Source organism: Chiloscyllium plagiosum, chromosome 3 (genome assembly GCF_004010195.1).
Source record: "Chiloscyllium plagiosum isolate BGI_BamShark_2017 chromosome 3, ASM401019v2, whole genome shotgun sequence".
Classification (NCBI taxonomy): Eukaryota; Metazoa; Chordata; class Chondrichthyes; order Orectolobiformes; family Hemiscylliidae; genus Chiloscyllium; species Chiloscyllium plagiosum.
Window position 1 is genome coordinate 89,499,963 of NC_057712.1, and position 18,411 is coordinate 89,518,373.

The window sequence follows — 18,411 nt, forward strand, 5'->3', positions numbered from 1 at the left end:
GGTGGGGGGAGGAGAAATGAGGAAACTGGAGAAATCTGAGTTCATCCCTTGTGGTTGGAGGGTTCCTAGGCGGAAGATGAGGCACTCTTCCTGACCTGCTGCGCTTTTTCCAGCAACACATTTTCAGCTCTGATCTCCAGCATCTGCAGTCCTCACTTTTTCCCTGAGGGATAAATATTAGCCAAGCCACCAGAGTCATTTTTTTCCAAAATAGTGCCTTAGGATCTTTTACTTCCACCTGAGAAGCAGACGGGGCTTCAGTTTTTTGTCTCTTTCAAGATCTAGCACATCACTCCCCCAGTACTGGGATGTCTGCCATCATTTATGCACTCAACTCCATTTGAATCCAACGCCTTTTGTTTCACTAGCAATGTAGTCAGAGTTTTTACACATTACTCACACTCTTGGTTCAGGAATCTGCCTCTGAAATTGCCACGTCAGCTTGTAGCTCTAAATCAGTCACCCCTTTGGGGGTTACTCTTCGGAGGGTCGGTGTGGACTTGCTGGGCTGAAGGGCCTGTTTCCGCACTGTAGGGAATCTAATCTAAAAAAAAATCTAATCATTCAGATGGATTTGCAAATATGCAACACATGTATGTATGTTCCATTTGACTGGCAGCTATTTAGTAAATAAGATTATATTGAGTTTGAAATTGTTGATTCCTTTGGACATATATTTTGCTCAGTTAATTAAAGGGTAACTTAATTATAAAAGATTTACATGAGAAATATGTGAATCACTGAATTTTAATATCAACATGTCTGTAAAGCAACAAAATAATTTATATTTGCCTCAATTTTTAAAAAAAATGCTCCCCTTATTTCCTACATTTTTGCTTTCATTACTCTCACATTCTCACAGAAACTTCAATTGAAAATTCAGTCAGATGAGCATGGATGGACAGATAATTCAAGTTCAAACATTGTTCATACTGATACCTTCACAAACCCACATTTCTAATTGGGATATCTATGGTGCCACTCAATCTTGATGGTCCAAATGTTTAGGCGTATAATAAAACAAAGTTCTCTTGGAAAAGAGTCACTGGACTCGAAACATTAACTCTGTTTTCTCTCCACAGATGCTGTCAGACCTGCTGAGTTTCTCCAGCAATTTCTGTTTTTTGTTCATTTAGGTTTATAGTTTTACTGCATCTCTTTTAGCAAAGAATAGTGTAAATTGTTTCAAATAATTATTTACATTTTTTTGTCTCGAGCATGTTTCTAGTTTGTAGATGTAATGTAAATGTAAGTTGTTATTAGGAGTACAGAATCCCATTTTTATCAATATGCACTTGACCCTGCTTTGAACTGATGGAAGATTGAATGCTAGTTCATTCCCTTTCAAATGGAAAATTTCTTTGGAGTGTGTTTTTGTGATCTGTTTTCTTTTAGATCATTAGTGTTAGCTATAACAGGAGGCAAGGAAGGGACCTTGAGACAGGTAGTCAGAGACAGAACAAGATTCATTGTGGATCTTGGTTTATTACAGCAAGAGAACTATATCTAGTGAGTCTCTGATAACTGGTTAAGGCCTTTCCTATTCTTTAACATAGATTTATGACTGTTCAATAATTGGTGATGAGGTTAATAAAATATAAACAAAAATGCAAACTAAATAAGTGAACAATTTAATTAAATATTTAAAGGATGGCAAGCCAGGTGATGTGTCAAAGCTGCAGCATGTGAGTTCTGATGGATATCATTGAGTTCCAGAGCAAGCATGTCTGCAGTCAATGTCTGAAATTTAAGCAACTTTGGCTCAATGGTTCAGAGCAGAAGACCGAACCAGCAACACTGTGCTGCATCATGGAGGGGGACTGGTACCAAGACTCTTTGTTCCAGAAGGCAGTCATATCATTCAGGAGACAGAGTTTTCTGATTTCGTTAGTGGTCACTGACAGGAGGCTGTGAATCTAAATGATGCCAGTGAAGACTGTGAGAGCAGGAGTGAAAGAGGGATGGCTACAATAATTGTCTAATAGGTCTGAGATTCTCTTAGCATGTTTGGGTAAAGCTGGGGCTGGAGGGAGAATGAGACTACTGATGATGACACCATGGTACAGGATGCCATTCAGGTGAGGAAGCTACATGGAATGTAGTAGTGGTAGTAAGATGGATTGAGCATGAGTTAGGTGGCTGCATTGTGTGCCTAGTGCCAAAGTTCAGAATATCTGCTCAGGGCTGAGAAAGAACAGTTTTCTTCTGAATTGCTCAATGAATTATATAGAAAGGATTTTAACCTAGACACTGGGGGAGGGTCAAAAGTGATAAGATGCAGTGTTGAGATAAAGTAGGAATGGAAAATGAGTATTAGAGGAACCTAGCTAGGAATGTAAAAACAGTAAATAAGAGTTTCTGTAGGTATTTAAAAAGGAAAGAGTGTTGATCCTGTAGAAAGTGAAGAATACATATTCAACAGTAGATAAAATGAAGTGGCAGATGAAATGAACAAATATTTTGTTCTGCCTTCACTATAAATGTCATAAAATTTCTAATAAATTAGGAAGTGAAACTGAGAGAGGAACTTAGTGCTTTTATAAACAGGAGGTATATAATGCTCAGCAAACTGATGGAGCTATGGCTGACAAGTTTCCAGGACTAGATGAACTTTTCCCTTAAAAGAGGTAACTAATGAGGGAGGAGATATGTTGGTGTTAATTTTCCAAAATTATCTAGATTCTGGAAAGGTGCCATCAGACGAGAAAGTAACAAATATAAAATTTCTAGTCAAGAAGGGAAGGAGGCCAAAAACAAGAAGCCATTGCAGTTAGTTTAATGTTTGTGATATTTTTGCTGTGCATTTAGAAAATCTCAAGGTAACTGGGAAGAGTCAGCATGGCTTTGTCAAAGGGAAATGTTTAACAAATTTATTGGAGTTCTAAATAGGAGTTGCAGATTTATTGTACTTGGGTTTCCAAAAGGCCTTTTATACCGTACCACGTGACAGGTCATTGTGGAAATAAGAGCTAATGGGATAGGTATTAGCAAATCAGCATGGATAGGAGATTGGCTGTCAGAAAAAAGAGTACATGTGCACGTAGACCTTTGTCAGTTTGGAAGGATGTAACAAGTGTACTCTTGCAAAGGTCTGTCCTAGCATCTTAGCTTTTTCCAATTTACGTCAATGAGTAGAGCAAGATGATAGCTGAATATTCAGACAACACCAAAATAGTTGAAAATTATAGTATGAAGACAGATGGAGGATGCAGATAGGGAAAAATAGGTTGAGTGAATGGGCAAAGACATGGCAGATAGAATATAATGTGGGAAAGTGTGAAGTTGTTTGCTTTGTTAGGAAGAATGTAAAGGCAGTCTACTTCTTAAAGAGAACAACTTTGGAATTCCGAGGTACAGACAGATTTAGGTTTTCCAGTGCATGAGTGGTTGATTCTAAATTAACTCCCAATCAGCAATGTGGTTGACTCTGAATTACCCTCTGAAATGGCCGAGCAAGCCATTCAGTTCTATCAATCGCTACAAAGTCTCAAAGAAATGAAACTTGATTGATCACCTGGCATCAATCTCGGCACCGCAAAAGACAACAGCAGAAACACCCCTGTCGACTCTGCAACATCCTCCTCACTAACATCTGGGGGCTAATGCCAAAATTGGGAGAGCTGTCTCACAGACTAGTCAAGCATCAGCCTGACATAGAGTCATAGAGTCATAGAGATGTACAGCATGGAAACAGACCCTTCGATCCAACTTGTCCATGCCAACCAGATATCCCAACTTATTATAGTCCCATTTGCCTTTACCCGGCCCATGTCCCTCCAACCCCTTCCTATTCATATACCCATCCAAATGCCTTTTGAATGTTGCAAGTGTAGCAGCCTCCACCACTTCATCTGGCAGCTCATTCCATACACGCACCACCCTCTGCATGAAAAAGTTGCCCCTTAGGCCTCTTTTATATCTTCTCACTCTCACCTTAAACCTATGCCCTCTAGTTCTGGACTCCCCCATCCCAGGGAAAAGACTATCTATTTACCATATACATTCCCCTCATGATTTTATAAACCTCTATAAGCTCACCCCTCAGCCTCCGATGCTCCAGGGAAAACAGCCCCAGCCTGTTTAACCTCTCCCTATACCTCAAATCCTCAAACCTTGGCAACATCCTTGTAAATCTTTTCGAAACCCTTTCAAGTTTCACAACATCCTTGGGATAGGAAAGAGACCAGAATTGCATGCAATATTCCAAAAGTGGCCGAATCAATGTCCTGTACAGCCCTCCAGGGAAAACAGCCCCAGCCTGTTCAACCTCTCCCTGTACCTCAAATCCTCAAACCTTGGCAACATCCTTGTAAATATTTTCGAAACCCTTTCAAGTTTCACAACATCCTTGGGATAGGAAAGAGACCAGAATTGCATGCAATATTCCAAAAGTGGCCGAATCAATGTCCTGTACAGCCGAAACATGACCCCCCAACTCCTATACTCAATGTTCTGACCAATAAAGGAAAGCATACCAAAAACCTTCTTCACTATCCAATCTACCTGTGACTCTACTTTCAAGAAGCTATGAACCTGCACTCCAATGTCTCTTTGCTCAGCAACACTCCCGAGGACCTCACTTTTAAGTGTATAAGGACTGTGAAGATTTGCTTTCCCAAAATGCAACACCTTGCATTTATCTAAATTAAAGTCCAACTGCCACTCCTCAGCCCATTGGCCCATCTGATTAAGATCCTGTTGTAATCTGAGGTAACCTTCTTTGCTGTCCACTGCACCTCTTATTTTGGTGTCATCTGTAAACTTACTAATTATACCTCTTATGCTCACATCCAAATCATTTATATAAATGACGTAAAGTTGTGGACCCAGCACCGATCTTTGTGGCACTCACTGGTCACATGCCTCCAGTCTGAAAACCAACCCTCCACCACCACTCTCTGTCTTCTACCTTTGAGCCAGATCTGTATTCAAATGGCAAGATCTCCCTGCATTCCATGAGATCTAACCTTGCTAACCAGTCTCCCTTGGGGAACCTTGCTGAACGCCTTCTGAAGTCCATATAGATTACGGCCACCACTCTGCCCTCATCAATCCTCTTTGTTACTTCTTCAAAAGACTCAACCAAGTTTTTGAGACATGATTTCGCACACACAAAGCCATGTTGACTATCCCGAATCAGTCCTTGCCTTTCCAACTACATGTACGTCCAGTCCCTCAGGATTCCCTCCAACAACTTGCTCACTACTGACGTCAAGCTCACCGGTCTATAGTTTCCTGGCTTGTCCTTACCACTTTTCTTAAATAGTGATACCATGTTAGCCAACCTCAAATTTTCTGGCACCTCACCTGTGACTACCAATGATACAAATATCTCAGCAAAGGGCCCAGCAATCACTTCTCTAACTTCCCATAGAGTTCTAGAGTACACCTGATCAGGTCCTGGGAATTCATCCACTTTTATGCGTTTCAAGACATCCAGCACTTCCTCCTCTGTAATATGGACATTTTTCAAGATGTCACCATCTATTTCTCTGCATTCTATATCTTCTATTTCCTTCTCAACAGTAAGCACAGGTGCAAAATACTCATTTAGTACCTACCCCATCTCCTGTAGCTCCACACAAATGCCGCCTTGCTGATCCTTGAGGGTCCCTATTGTCTCCCTAGTTACCCTTTTGTCCTTAATGTTTTTGTAAAATCCCTTTGGATTCACCTTAATCTTATTTACCAAAGCTATCTCGTGTTCCCTTTTTGCCCTCCTGATTTCTCTCTTAAGTATACTCCTACTGCCTTTATACTCTTCGAAGGATTCACTCAATCAATCCTGTCTATACCTGACATATGCTTCCTTCTTCTTCTTAACCAAACCCTCAATTTCTCCAATCATCCAGCATGTCCTAGGATTCCTGAAGAAGGGCTTATGCCCGAAACGTCGATTCTCCTGCTCCTTGGATGCTGCCTGACCTGCTGCGTTTTTCAGCAACACATTTTTCATGTCCTGCACCTACCAGCCTTTCCTTTCATCCTAACAGGAATATACTGTGTCTGGACTCTCGTTATCTCATTTCTGAAGACTTCCCATTTTCTAGCCGTCCTTTTACCTATGAACAATTGCCCCCAAAGTTCTTACCTAATACCATCAAAATTAGCCTTCCACCAATTTAGAACTACAACTTTTATATCTGGTCTATCCTTTTCCCTCACTATTTTAAAACTAATAGAATTGTCGTTGCTGGCCCCAAAGTGCTCCTCCACTGACACCTCAGTCACGTGACCTGCCTTATTTCCCAAGGGTAGGTCAAGCTTTGCACCTTCCTTTGTAGGTACATCCACATACGGAATCAGAAAATTTTCTTGTACACACTTAACAAATTCCTTTCCACCTAAACCCTTCACATTATGGCAGTCCTAGTCTATGTTTGGAAAGTTAAAATCGCCTACAATAACCACCTTTTAATCTTACAGATAACTGAAATCTCTTACAACTTTGTTTCTAATTTCCCTCTGACTATTCGGGCATCTGTACACAATCCCAATAAGGTGATCATCCCTTTCTTATTTCTCAGTTCCACCCAAATACCTTCCCTGGAATTTTTTTCCGGGAATGTTTCTGGGCAGCACTGTGGCACAGTGATGGCATTGCTGCCTCACAGTGCCAGAGACCCGGGTTCAATTCCCATCTCAGGTGATTGTCTGTGTGGAGTATGCACATTCTCCCCATGTCTGCGTGGGTTTCCTCCGGGTGCTCCGATTTCCTCCCACAGTCCAAAAATGTGCAGGTTAGTTGAATTGACCATGCTAAATTGCCTGTAGTGTTAGGTGAAGGGGTAAATGTAGAAGAATGGGTTTGGGTGGGTTGCACTTCAGTGGGTCGGTGTGGACTTCTTGGGCCGAAGGGCCTGTTTCCACACTGTAAGTAATCTAATCTAATATCTTCCCTAAGTACAGCTGTAACGTTATCCTTTATTAAAAATGCCACTCTCCCTCCTCTCTTGCCTCCCTTTCTATCCTTCCTGTAGCATGCCTATCCTGGAACATTAAGCTGCCAGTCCTGCCCATCCCTGAGCCACGTTTCTGTAATTGCTATGATATCCCGGTCCCATGTTCCTAACCATGCCCTGAGTTCATCTGCCTTCCCTTTTAGGCCTCTTGCATTGAAATAAATGCAGTTTAATTTATCTTTCCTAACTTATTCTCTGCTTTGTCCCTGCATAGTCATATATATATGACATAGTGATACTCAGAATCATTCCTTAGAGACAATATTCCAGACATCACTATCACCATTCCAGTTTTGTCACACTGGAAGAACAGACCTAGCAGAGATGGTGGTACAGTCATATACAGTGGGCAGGGAATTGCTGTGAGAGTCCTCAACATTGACTCAGGATCTCATGAAGTCTCATGGCTTTAGGTTAAACATGGGCAAGGAAACCTCCTGCTGATAACCACATACTGTCCTTTAGCTGTTGAATCAGTCCTCCTCCATGTTGGACAACACTTAGAGGAAGGATTGAGGATGGCAAGGGTACAAAATATACTCTGGCTGGGGGATTTCAGTGTCCACCACCAAGTGTGGCTCAGCAGCAGCACTGCTGATTGAGCTGATTGGGTCCTAAAAGACACAGCTACTAGACGGGAGTGGTGGCAGGTGGTGAGGGAACCAACATCTTTGACCTCACCCTTACCAATCTGCCGATTGGTAAAAACAACCACCACACAGTCCACATTGGGAATAACATCCATCAGGTTCTGTGGCACTATCACCATGCTAAATAGGACAAACTCCAAACAGATCTAGCAACTCAAGGCTAGCCATCCATAAGGCACTATGGCCATTAACAGCAGCCGAATTGTACTTATGGCCTGGCTATCCGATTATGAGAAGAATAATACATAAAAGTAAAGATGTGATGTTTTAATTAAACAGGGCATTGGTGAGACCATATCTCAAATACATTGTGAAACATGATCTCCTGCAAACTAGTTACATCCCTTTTTAAAACTTTGTATGTTTCAATTGTGTCACCTCTCATTCTTCTAAACTCTTATGAGCACAGGCCCAACTTATTCACCTTCTCCTCATTAAAAAATCCTTCCAGCCTTGAAATTACCATAATAAATCTCCTCTGGACTGCCTCCAATGGCAATATATCTTTCCTTAGGTAAGGGGACAAAAACTGTTCACAGTATTTTAAGTGTATTCGAAATAGTGCCATGTATACTTTCAGCAAGATATGTAATTTTGTACTTCATTCCCTTTGAAATGAAAGCCAACATTCCATTTGCCTGACCCACTACCTGCTAAAGTCATATGCTTCTACCTTGCAGATTTTGGCAGCATTTCTGTATTTAAATAATATTCAGTCCTCTATCCTTCCTGTTCAAATGCATAATCTCATATTTTCCCACACTGTATTCCACCTGGTATTTGCCCATTCACTTAGCTTGCCTATATCTCTTTTTAGACCCTTATGTGCCCCTTACCACTTGCCTTTTCACCAAGTTTGTGCCATTCATAAACTTGGCAGTAATACAGTAATTCCCTCATCCAAGTTATTAATACATTTGTAAATAATTACAGCTCCAACACTCTTTCCTTGTAACATTCCACCAGTTACAGTTTTCCCAGCCTGAAAATGGCCCAGTTCTGCTAACTCTGTGTCTTCTATTAGTCAATCCTCTCTCCATGTTAGCATACCACCCTTAAAATCATGAGCTCTTATCTTATAAAGGAGCCTACATGTGGTATCATATCCATCACCTTTTACAAATCCAAATACATTACAATTTGTAGTTCTTCTTTATTAATCCTGCTTGTTAGCTCTTCAAAGAATTTTACTACATTTGCATCACTTTCCCTTTAATGAAGCTCTGCTGACTCTGCTTAATCATATCATATCTTTCTAAATGCATTGTTATTGCATATTTTCAAATAGACTCAACCATTTTCCCAATTACAGATGTTAAGCTAACTGCCTTACAGTTACTGGTTTTTGAATAAACCTGATACTTTGACAATTTTCCAATCCTCTTCGACTTTTCCAAGATTCTTGAAACATTACAACCAACTTATCCACTATTTCTGTAGCTACTTCCTTCAATATCCCAGAATGTATCACATCAGGTTCAAGAGATTTATTCATCTTTAGCCCCATTAGTTTGCCTCGTACTTTTGCTATAGTAATAGTTTTTGTATTTACTTCTCATCTTTTGCAGCTTGATGAATTAATATTTTTAAAATGCTACCAAATGTGTTCTATTATGAATATTAATGCAAAGTATTTACCCTACTCCTTTCACAATTCTTCACTATTATTTCCCCAGCCTCATTCCTTCAGTGGCTTATGTTCATTTGAGCTGTTCTTTTCCTTTCTTTACATTTAAAGGAGCACTTGCTATTCATTCTGATATTACTTACAGGTTTAATCTCAAAGTTTATTTTCTATTTTGTTGATGGTTTTTTTGGCCACCTTTTTGGTTGAGATAGTAGATTGTAGATAGCCAAGTGAGTGAATGGCTATTGAGGCAAGGTAGAAATGTGGAATTCAATACCCACATAGATCAAAAATGATATTATAGAACGGTGGAACAGGTTTGAGGGATTCAGTGGTCTACTCTGCTCCTATTTCATATGCCAATATTTATTCTAAAATATTTTTACTTGATAGCAACAAGTTACTTAAATTTCTTTTTACATTAGTTGGACTCCTGTTCCAATAGCTACTATTGTCAAATCTATCTGCTGTAAATGCCCCAGACCAAAACTGATTGCAGGAAAATAGCAACACCTGAAGTTCAAATAAAAAAGAGTCACAGAAAGAAAATCAAAGCCCTTGCATCAGAAAACCTACTCCAATAAAGGCCCAATAAAATCTGACTTGTGTTCATCCTTAAAATGAACCTTGTCTTTCAGAAAACAAAATAACAATAAATATCAGCTTGTACTTACCAGTAGCAGCTGACATTTAGTTTGAGTTTTGTGGGTATCAAAAATTTTCCAGCTCTGAACATCAAAAATCTGATTCTTCAAACTTTGAATCTCAACTTCCCCTGCATGATTTAATTCATCAAAAAGAAAATGATATTGAAGGTATATTTAACATTAAAATAGTTAATCAAATTGCCATACTGGAAATCCAAAATACTCAGATAAATGTATGTTTTAAGAAGATTTGTTAGAAATCTTACTTGTCCTTAAATAATTACTTATGTCTGATTTTTTAAGAGCTTGATCAAGATGATTAGAACTTAAACTGGAAAAAAAATTAAACCAATACATAATTAATATATTGATTTGCTTTACACTTAATAATCATGTGTTCTCAAGTACAAAAATATAGGTGTACAGTGAAAGGTTTTCAATGTTGCCACACACAGCACCATCTAGGTACAAGTACATAGGTTAAGAATAGGATAGAAAGAAATAAGCAAAGAGGTGAAAAGTTAAGCATTATAGTCACTCTTGGTATTACATAAAAAAAATAAAATTGCAAGTTAAACACTACAGTTCTTCTTAGCATTAAGTCTTTCTTAAGTGCTTAGCCATGCTGGGACCATACTGCCTACAAGAACCCGATCTCCTCGGCTATGGCATGCGCTGGCTCAATCGCTCCTGCTCTCATCATCACAGCAGATTCACAACCTCCATTGCCTTGTTGGGCTTACTCTTGGGGTCCCAGACCACCAAAGTTCCGATCCAGGCCTTCAGCCACTGCCACACAGCAGACTGCTAAAGCGCCGATTCAGGTGCCATCGTCACCAGTCCTTGACCTTGCCTTTGGTCTGCACACTGGCCTCGCCGCTTGTATTTCATACATGAAGGTTTTTAATTCTATCTTTGTGGCTGTATATTATGTTTTACTCTCTAAGTACTCAGGCTTTCATGTTGAAAATTCTTGGCAGCTAGTTTCTGAAGCTGAATGTTACGGAGGCGAGATCTGCAGTTAATGAGACTGACAACAACCAATAATCTCTGCTAATAGGCACCTCGCTGTGCCCTAGCAAGAATCTTGTCTGGACACCTGGAACTCTGTTAGAAAATTTAAATAGTCATTCCTGACTCGAGGAATGCCTCTCTAGACTTCTCCCATGATTCTCCCAGATTTCTTGCCATAGGCCATAATATTCAAGCCCCTGTAAAGTTTCCATCTATCATCTCTCTCGTGATTCAGTCATTTTCTTTGAACAAAAAAACACAAAGAGCTGCAGATTCTGTAAATCAAAACCAAAAACAGATATTGCTGGAAAATCTCATCAGGTCTGGCAGCATCTGTGGAGAGAAAGCAGAGTTAAAATTTTGGATTCAGTAATCCTTCTTCAGAACCCTTGACACAGCTTTCTCTCCACAGATGCTGCCAGACTTGCTGAGTTTTTCCAGAAATTTCTGTTTCTATTTTCTTTGAACATTTCTCTTTACCAGATTTAAAAGATCAAAAATGTGGGGAAAAAAGTTTGCTTGTTTGACAGACAAGCAATATCCAACTGAGTGATGGGTCTTTTTGCTTTCTAATTGGTAAAGGAAGCAGTGTACCAAAAGAATAATTGATTGCTACTTGTTGGAGCTTGGGGGTATACATTTAGCCATGTATTTCATCACAGTTGTCAAATTTATTGGTATAATTTAAAGTCAAATAATTAAAAGAGAAAATACAGAAATAACTTTGCAGTAATAGTGACTGTGAAACTATGGTCATTGTTATAAAACCCCATTGAGTTCACCAATGCTCTAAATGAAGGAAAATCAGCCATCCTTATAGGATCTAGCCTATTCAACTCCAGACCTATAGCAATGTGCTTGATTCATAACTGGTGAGAGGTAATTATGGATAAGCAACAAATGCTGTTGTCACCAGCAATCCCCACGTTCCTTGAAGGAATATTGAAAAAAGCTTTGGATCAATACAGCATTCAGGTCTCAGTTATGTCATTAGCAGCCAGCTTCAAGTGTTTTTGACTAGTTGATATGTTGGATAAATTAGTTATGTTGTATGTGGATCGAGAAAATGTTTCACAAAAGGCTTGTTAGAAGAACTCAGGTTGATGGTACAAGAACAGCATGGTTAGACACTTGCTTGATGAACAGGAAACCTAAAGGTTTTGGTCATAAGTGTTGTATAAATTAGAGGTGCATTGAGAATAGCATCCCCAAGATGCTGTTTTATTCTATCCAATGTTTGTGATTTGAACTTTGTTTTAGGGAATATAATTGCAACATTTGTCAAAATAAGAGGTACAAAAATAGGCAGGAGAACTATATATGATTTCAGGCGACAGGCTTACAGAATGATCAGAAAGAAGCAACATAATACAGATATGTGTGATGTAATGCATTTTTGGAGTAACTAAATGAGGAAAACATAGTTGAATAGAAACATACTGAAGAATAAACAGAAGACTTGGGAGTTTAAATACACCACTACATGAAAGGGAAAGATTATCTTTATAATTCAAGCCACAGAATACAAAAGTAAAGTGGGAAGGATATTGAATTTCTGTAAGGATTTTGTGTTTTCCACTGTATCTATGACCAAAACGGTTTCACAGATATTTACACAATTTTTCCAGGATTTTCGTCAAAGTCATGGTGAAGGATCAAGAGAGCAACTGAGGAGCCATTTTCTAGACCACAGCTAGAATGCTATGTTTAGAACTAAATTCCTTTGCAGTGCTCAAAAGTGTGCTTTAGCTGTGAACCCAGAAAAGCATCACTGTTCTAGTTGCAGCAATCAGATATTATTCCAATCTATTTTGCACACCACTTTTTTTTTCCAACCTATATTTTTCCAACAATAATATTTTCAAGTCAAAACATTTTCAGTACTTAGGCTAATCTGATAATACTGCTGAAATAAATGCTCTATTTCAAGTGAGACAGTTAACTGAAGTTGCAGTTGGAAAACAAAAGGCCTAATGACACAGTTTAAAGGAGAGCATGGCAGTTTACCCAATGCTTTGATCAATACTTATTCCGAATAAATAACAACAAAAACTGATTCACTGTTTACTTCATTCATTACCTTGTGGACTTTGCAGTGACTGTATGGCCTTTCCACAATTTCCTATTTAACAACAGGGATCAAACATGAAAATGCAAGGTACTTCCTTGTTTATACTTAGGCACAGAGGTTTGTTGCAGGTTCATGCTCACAAGGAACTGGACTGACATGGACAAAATTCATTTCACATGGAATCCTTATAGCCAGTAGAGAGAATAGACTTCCATTCTATTAGACCGAGCTGAAAGCAAAGATCTCAAAATTAAAAGGCCAACTCTGCACAATGCAAGCATTAATAAAGAAAATCTTTGGGAACTATTTCTTGACCTTCACACAACTTCAACCTAAACTTGAATTTTTATTTTTATTCATTCATGTGATGCGGGTATCGTTGGCTGGGCCAGCATTTATTACCTGCCCTTAGCTGCCCTTGACAAGTTGGTAGTAAGCTGTCTTCTGGAACTGCTGCAGTCTTCATGTTGTGGGTTGACACACAATGCTATTGGTAAGGAAGGTGCTATTGACTAGACCATCACAAAGCAGGCAGCTAGGGGCCTGTTTAACTTTTGCTAGTGGTCAAACACATGTGGTAACAGTTTAGATCCCTTGTCCAGGTTCAAATTCCATCTGCTCCAGAGGTATAAGATAATACATTTAAACAGGCTGATTACTAACATCTAAAAACCTACTTGAAAGGGTCTTTTGGTGCAGTATTAGCATCGCCACGAGGACCAGGATGCCTGAATTGGAATCCCACCTTCAACAGATTAGTGTAATACCACCTCTGAGCAGGTTGATTAGAAAATATCCACTATCCACCTGAAGTACTTTAGTGGTGTAATGGTAGTGTCCCTATCACTGGGTCAGAAGACCCAAGCTGAAGATTCACCAGCTCCAAAGATATGCCAAAATTTGTCAGACCAGTTAATTTAAAACAAAATACTGATCTTATTTTTCATGGACCCAAAATCAGTCAAGACACATTAAAAGCTGACAGTCTATTTCTGAGAATGTTGACTGATAAAATCAGTTCCAAAGTCTTTACAGAGGCTCTCAGAGGCTGGACAAGAAAGAAATTGGCCAATTGTACATTCCAAAGCATATCTTAGCTAATATTCACCAAGTAAAGTTCTTCCTTTATGCTTCAGTGTTTTCATTGTCAATAACATTAACTTTGAATGATATTAATATTTACAGAGCAAAATCTAAGAACGGGGGACGATGTTTACGAGAAAAGCTGGACAGACTGGGACTGAACTTACCAGCTGGCAGACGAAAAGCAGCTAATGTCACCTTGCTCACTTCACTGGTTGAAGGTAAGGGCAGCGTTCAGAAAGAATTGGTGCCTTTAATTTATTGATGCCAATCGTAAGTTTCCCTTTATGTTTTGAGAGTTTGTTAAGGTACTTTGAAAGTTTTACTTCAGCAGTAGAGAGATAATTATCTGTTGAGTGCCTTGAGTGTTGAGTGTTGAGGGAAGAATAATCAGTAAAGCACAGACTATAACAATAAAAATACTGGACCAAATTTTAGTCGCTGAAGACTTTTTGATTCCTCCTTACATAAATCTTCCAACTGGTATATTTGGCTCATTCTTCCAGAATTGGCAAAAATATTAAGTTATTGCATTTTACTATTTTTTAGGAAACTAGAACAGATAAATATAACACTGATACGTGAAATCACAAAAGAGATGAATTCACTTAAAATTAAATATATTGAATAAACTAATGGTGTTAACCAGATGAAGAAAGGTGATTTAACTCCCTTCTTTTTGCACCCCCATCTCCCTTTGATTCCTCACCTCAGCAGTTGTAAAGTTTATAGATGTCTTTGATTTTTCATTGATTATTTATTTTTCCAATTTGCCTTTTCACCCAATGTTGACTTCTGATAAATTGAGAACAACATGACTGTTTCCAGCTATTGTGTTACAATTTCACTTTTCCTTCTCCCTGCTCTGACACTGAAAAGCAGCTGTTGAAAATGGATCTTTTGAATATTCTCAAGTCCAGCTCTTCTGTCTTTACAATCTGCACGGTTGCAGGCAGCCAATGATATTCAATACTTATTACACTCATCTGAATTAAAACAGGAGATGAAGATTTCTGAATGCATACTCAATTGCCTGGTTTAAATGTTTTTAGATCAAATGGTAATGTTAGTTCTGATAGTTTCATTTATTCCACATTAGTCTACTGGACTTGCCTCAATTTCTTATCAAGTGATTTCACAGACATTTTCGAACCATTTTTGCCATTTTCTTGGAATAATCTTTTGCCGTTGAAAGGTATCAGGTATAGAAATCAGACAAGTGTAATTAAAATTCAATCGCCCATATTTACCTGTGTAATAGCATGAGAATTGTTGAAAGAAAATAAATATTTTATTTAAGTTTTTATCTTGCACTCATCAGGACATTCACAAGAATAAAAATTCAAAGGATAAATGATACTTATACAACATGAGAGAAACGTATTAATTGGTCAGTGAGTGATTTTTGACTTGTAGAGGTGTTGCCAAGGTGAATTCACCTATTAATGCTGATTGACAGTGTACAGCCAGGCCAAGTTTAAATTTTAAACAGGGCAGATTGACTCTAATTGATTAGTGCATTCCACAGAGAAATGAATGAGTGAATGTTTGTCACTTATTTTATTGTGTCGAAACAGGTACAGTGAGGGCTGTCATCCTTTCCACCTGCAAAGAACATGGTTATGTGTATTAATATATGTAGCTTCCAGTCACTAGCATGTACACCATATTGCAAACCTGATGGAAAATCTGAATTAGTTGTCAGCATAATTCGTTGCAAATTCAGAATTATCGAACAAAACAATCAAAGCCATTCTGGAGAATAATTGGATAAGCTGATCAGGTTATGTCTTATATATATATTATGCAAGCTAATCAAAGAGTCTTAAGAAGGTTACTCTTGATCCTGAAAAATACCCAATCTGCCTCAGATAAATGTATTTCAAACAATGAAGCAATAAGTGAAGCTGATTGATTCATGCTGCTACAGTGTAGAAGCAACAAAAGTGGTTGCTGCTGCTTACAGGCTGTTTCCATCAATTCAAAAAATCTTTCTGCCTGTCACACAAATTAGTCGTCTGGTAAATATATTTCAGTGTCATGTGATGCCAGGTCTGAAGCCATACCTCCCAAAGACTGGTAGATTGTATCAAAGAAACATGTCCCTTTCAAGATACTTTGTGTATCCAACCAACACAATTTCACAATGCACACATCTAATGTATCCAGCATTAGATGTGATTCTGCAAGGTGACAGCCTTTCTGGATGATCCTGAATATATAAGGCATTATGGTATAGTGAGAGTGATTGCCAATGACATCAAGGCTGCATTTGACTGAGTGTGGCATCAAGGAGCCCTTGCAAAATTCAAATCAATGGGATTATCACTCTCCACTCTCCACAAAAGTAGGTGATTGCGATTGTTGGAAGTCAGTCATTTCAACTCAAGGACATCTCTGCAGAAGTTCTTCAATTTCCTAGATCCAACCAGTTTCAGCTGTTTCATCAATGACCTTCTTCCATCAGAAGGTGGGATGTTCACAAAATGGTGATTGCCCAATATTCAGCACCATTTACGACTGCTGAGATACTGAAGTGGTCCATGTCCAAATGCAGCAAGACCTGGACAATATTAAAGTTTGGGTTGACAAGTAGCAAGTAACATTCATGTCATCTCAAGTTCTAGGCAATGACTATAGCCAATAAGCGAGAATCTAACCATTGTCCTTTGACATTCAATGGTCTCACTATTGCTGAATCCCACATTATCAACACCCCAGTGGTTACCATTAACCAGGCACTTAACTGGAATGACCATATAAATAATGTGAGCAGATCAGAAGCTTCAAATACTGTAGCGAGTAACTCGCCACTTGACTTCCCAAAACATGTCCACCATCTACAAGGCACATGTCAGAAATGTGGTGGAACAATATCCACTTGTCTGCGTGGGTGCAGCTCCAACAAGACTTGTAAAGCTTGATACTATCCAGGACAAAGCAATCTGCTTGATTGGCACCACATCCACAGGCAATTTTAAAGTTCTGTACTGCCAAGCATTTATTAACAGGACTGGATGAACAATTCTAAGGCTTCAGCTAAAGCTGTGAGTATTGGTGGAATTCAAATTCAGTTCTTCAGTCTGGAATATCAAGCTAGACTTGCTGACAATAACCATGAAAAGTAACATTGTTTTTTGCAACAATCAAACTAGTTCACTGATGTCTTTTAGGGAAGGAGATTTGCTGTGCATGCCTAGCCACATGTGACTGTAAGCTTATTGAAATGTGGTTACCACTTAAATACCCCAGCGCTGAACTCAAAGGTAATTGAGCAAGTAATACTTCCCTTGATAGTGACACTTACATCCCATGGAACAAAAAAAATTCTGCTTCTCTTCACTTTTCCCTATTTCCCTCTTTCCATACTCAGTAACAGCCATGCATACCATCCATAAGATGCACTACAGAAATTCTCGAGAGCTCTTTAGAAAGCAACTTCTAAACATATGACTATCACCATCGAGGAGGCTAGTGGCAGCAGATACATGGGAACACCACCATCTGCAACTTCCCCTCACAGCCTCTCACCATCCAAACTTGGAAAGCTATTGTTGTTCTTTAGCATTGCTGAAAGGCATGTTTTCCTTTCAAATTTGTCGTTTTCGTAGAATCACTGATAAGTGCAAGACAAAGTGCTCCAACAAAATGTCCTTTTTCTACAATGCTCAAATCCTGTGGTACCAAATGACTATCATACCACTAATCAAACTCAAAGAAGATACCTGGTCCAAATGTATTACACCCACACATTTTAAAAAGAATCTAAGGCCAAGATCGCAGTGGCATTACTCCACATATTTAATAATTCATTTAAAAATGTATAATACACAAAGAATGTTAGATTGCTCGTGTATTATTATGTTTAAAAAGTGGAATCAAGGAATTGTCAATCAGTTGACTTAACATTGAAAAAGGAAAAAGAATGGAATCCCTATGAAGAAGAGAATAGTAGAACAACTGGAAACCAAAACAAAATGAATAATCTGCATGGATTTTAGAAATGAAAATCTTGCTTTAATGATCTGATTGATTTTTTTTTCCAACAGCTAACAGCAGTAGTTGTCAATGTTAATGCAGTGGATACATTTTTCTTTTCTGTTTTTTCCAAAGGATCTTTAGTAATGTGCCTCATATTAGATTATAGAATAATGACAGAGAACGTGGATTGAGGGGACAAGGAGCAAAATGGATTCTTAGCTGGCTGAAAGACAGAAATTAGACAGAGAGAGTTAAGTTATTTACAATGGCAGTGCTGGGATAAATTGTGTTTATAATTAATATTAATGATTTGGGCTTTGGAATCAAGAGTACTCTGTTTAAATTTGTGAGTGGCATTAAATTAGAATATAGTCAA

The 18,411-nt window shown here is 38.6% G+C and overlaps 1 protein-coding gene across 1 annotated transcript in view; it reads left to right on the forward strand.

The window, feature by feature from the left end:
* The window catches only part of tfap2d (transcription factor AP-2 delta (activating enhancer binding protein 2 delta)), a 119,353-nt gene that overhangs the window by 37,207 nt on the left and 63,735 nt on the right, over positions 1 to 18,411 (forward strand). The window contains exon 5 of the mRNA XM_043687491.1: positions 14,157 to 14,275. Within this exon, the coding sequence (XP_043543426.1) occupies positions 14,157 to 14,275 (119 nt within the window). The remainder of the gene's footprint in view (positions 1 to 14,156; positions 14,276 to 18,411) is intronic.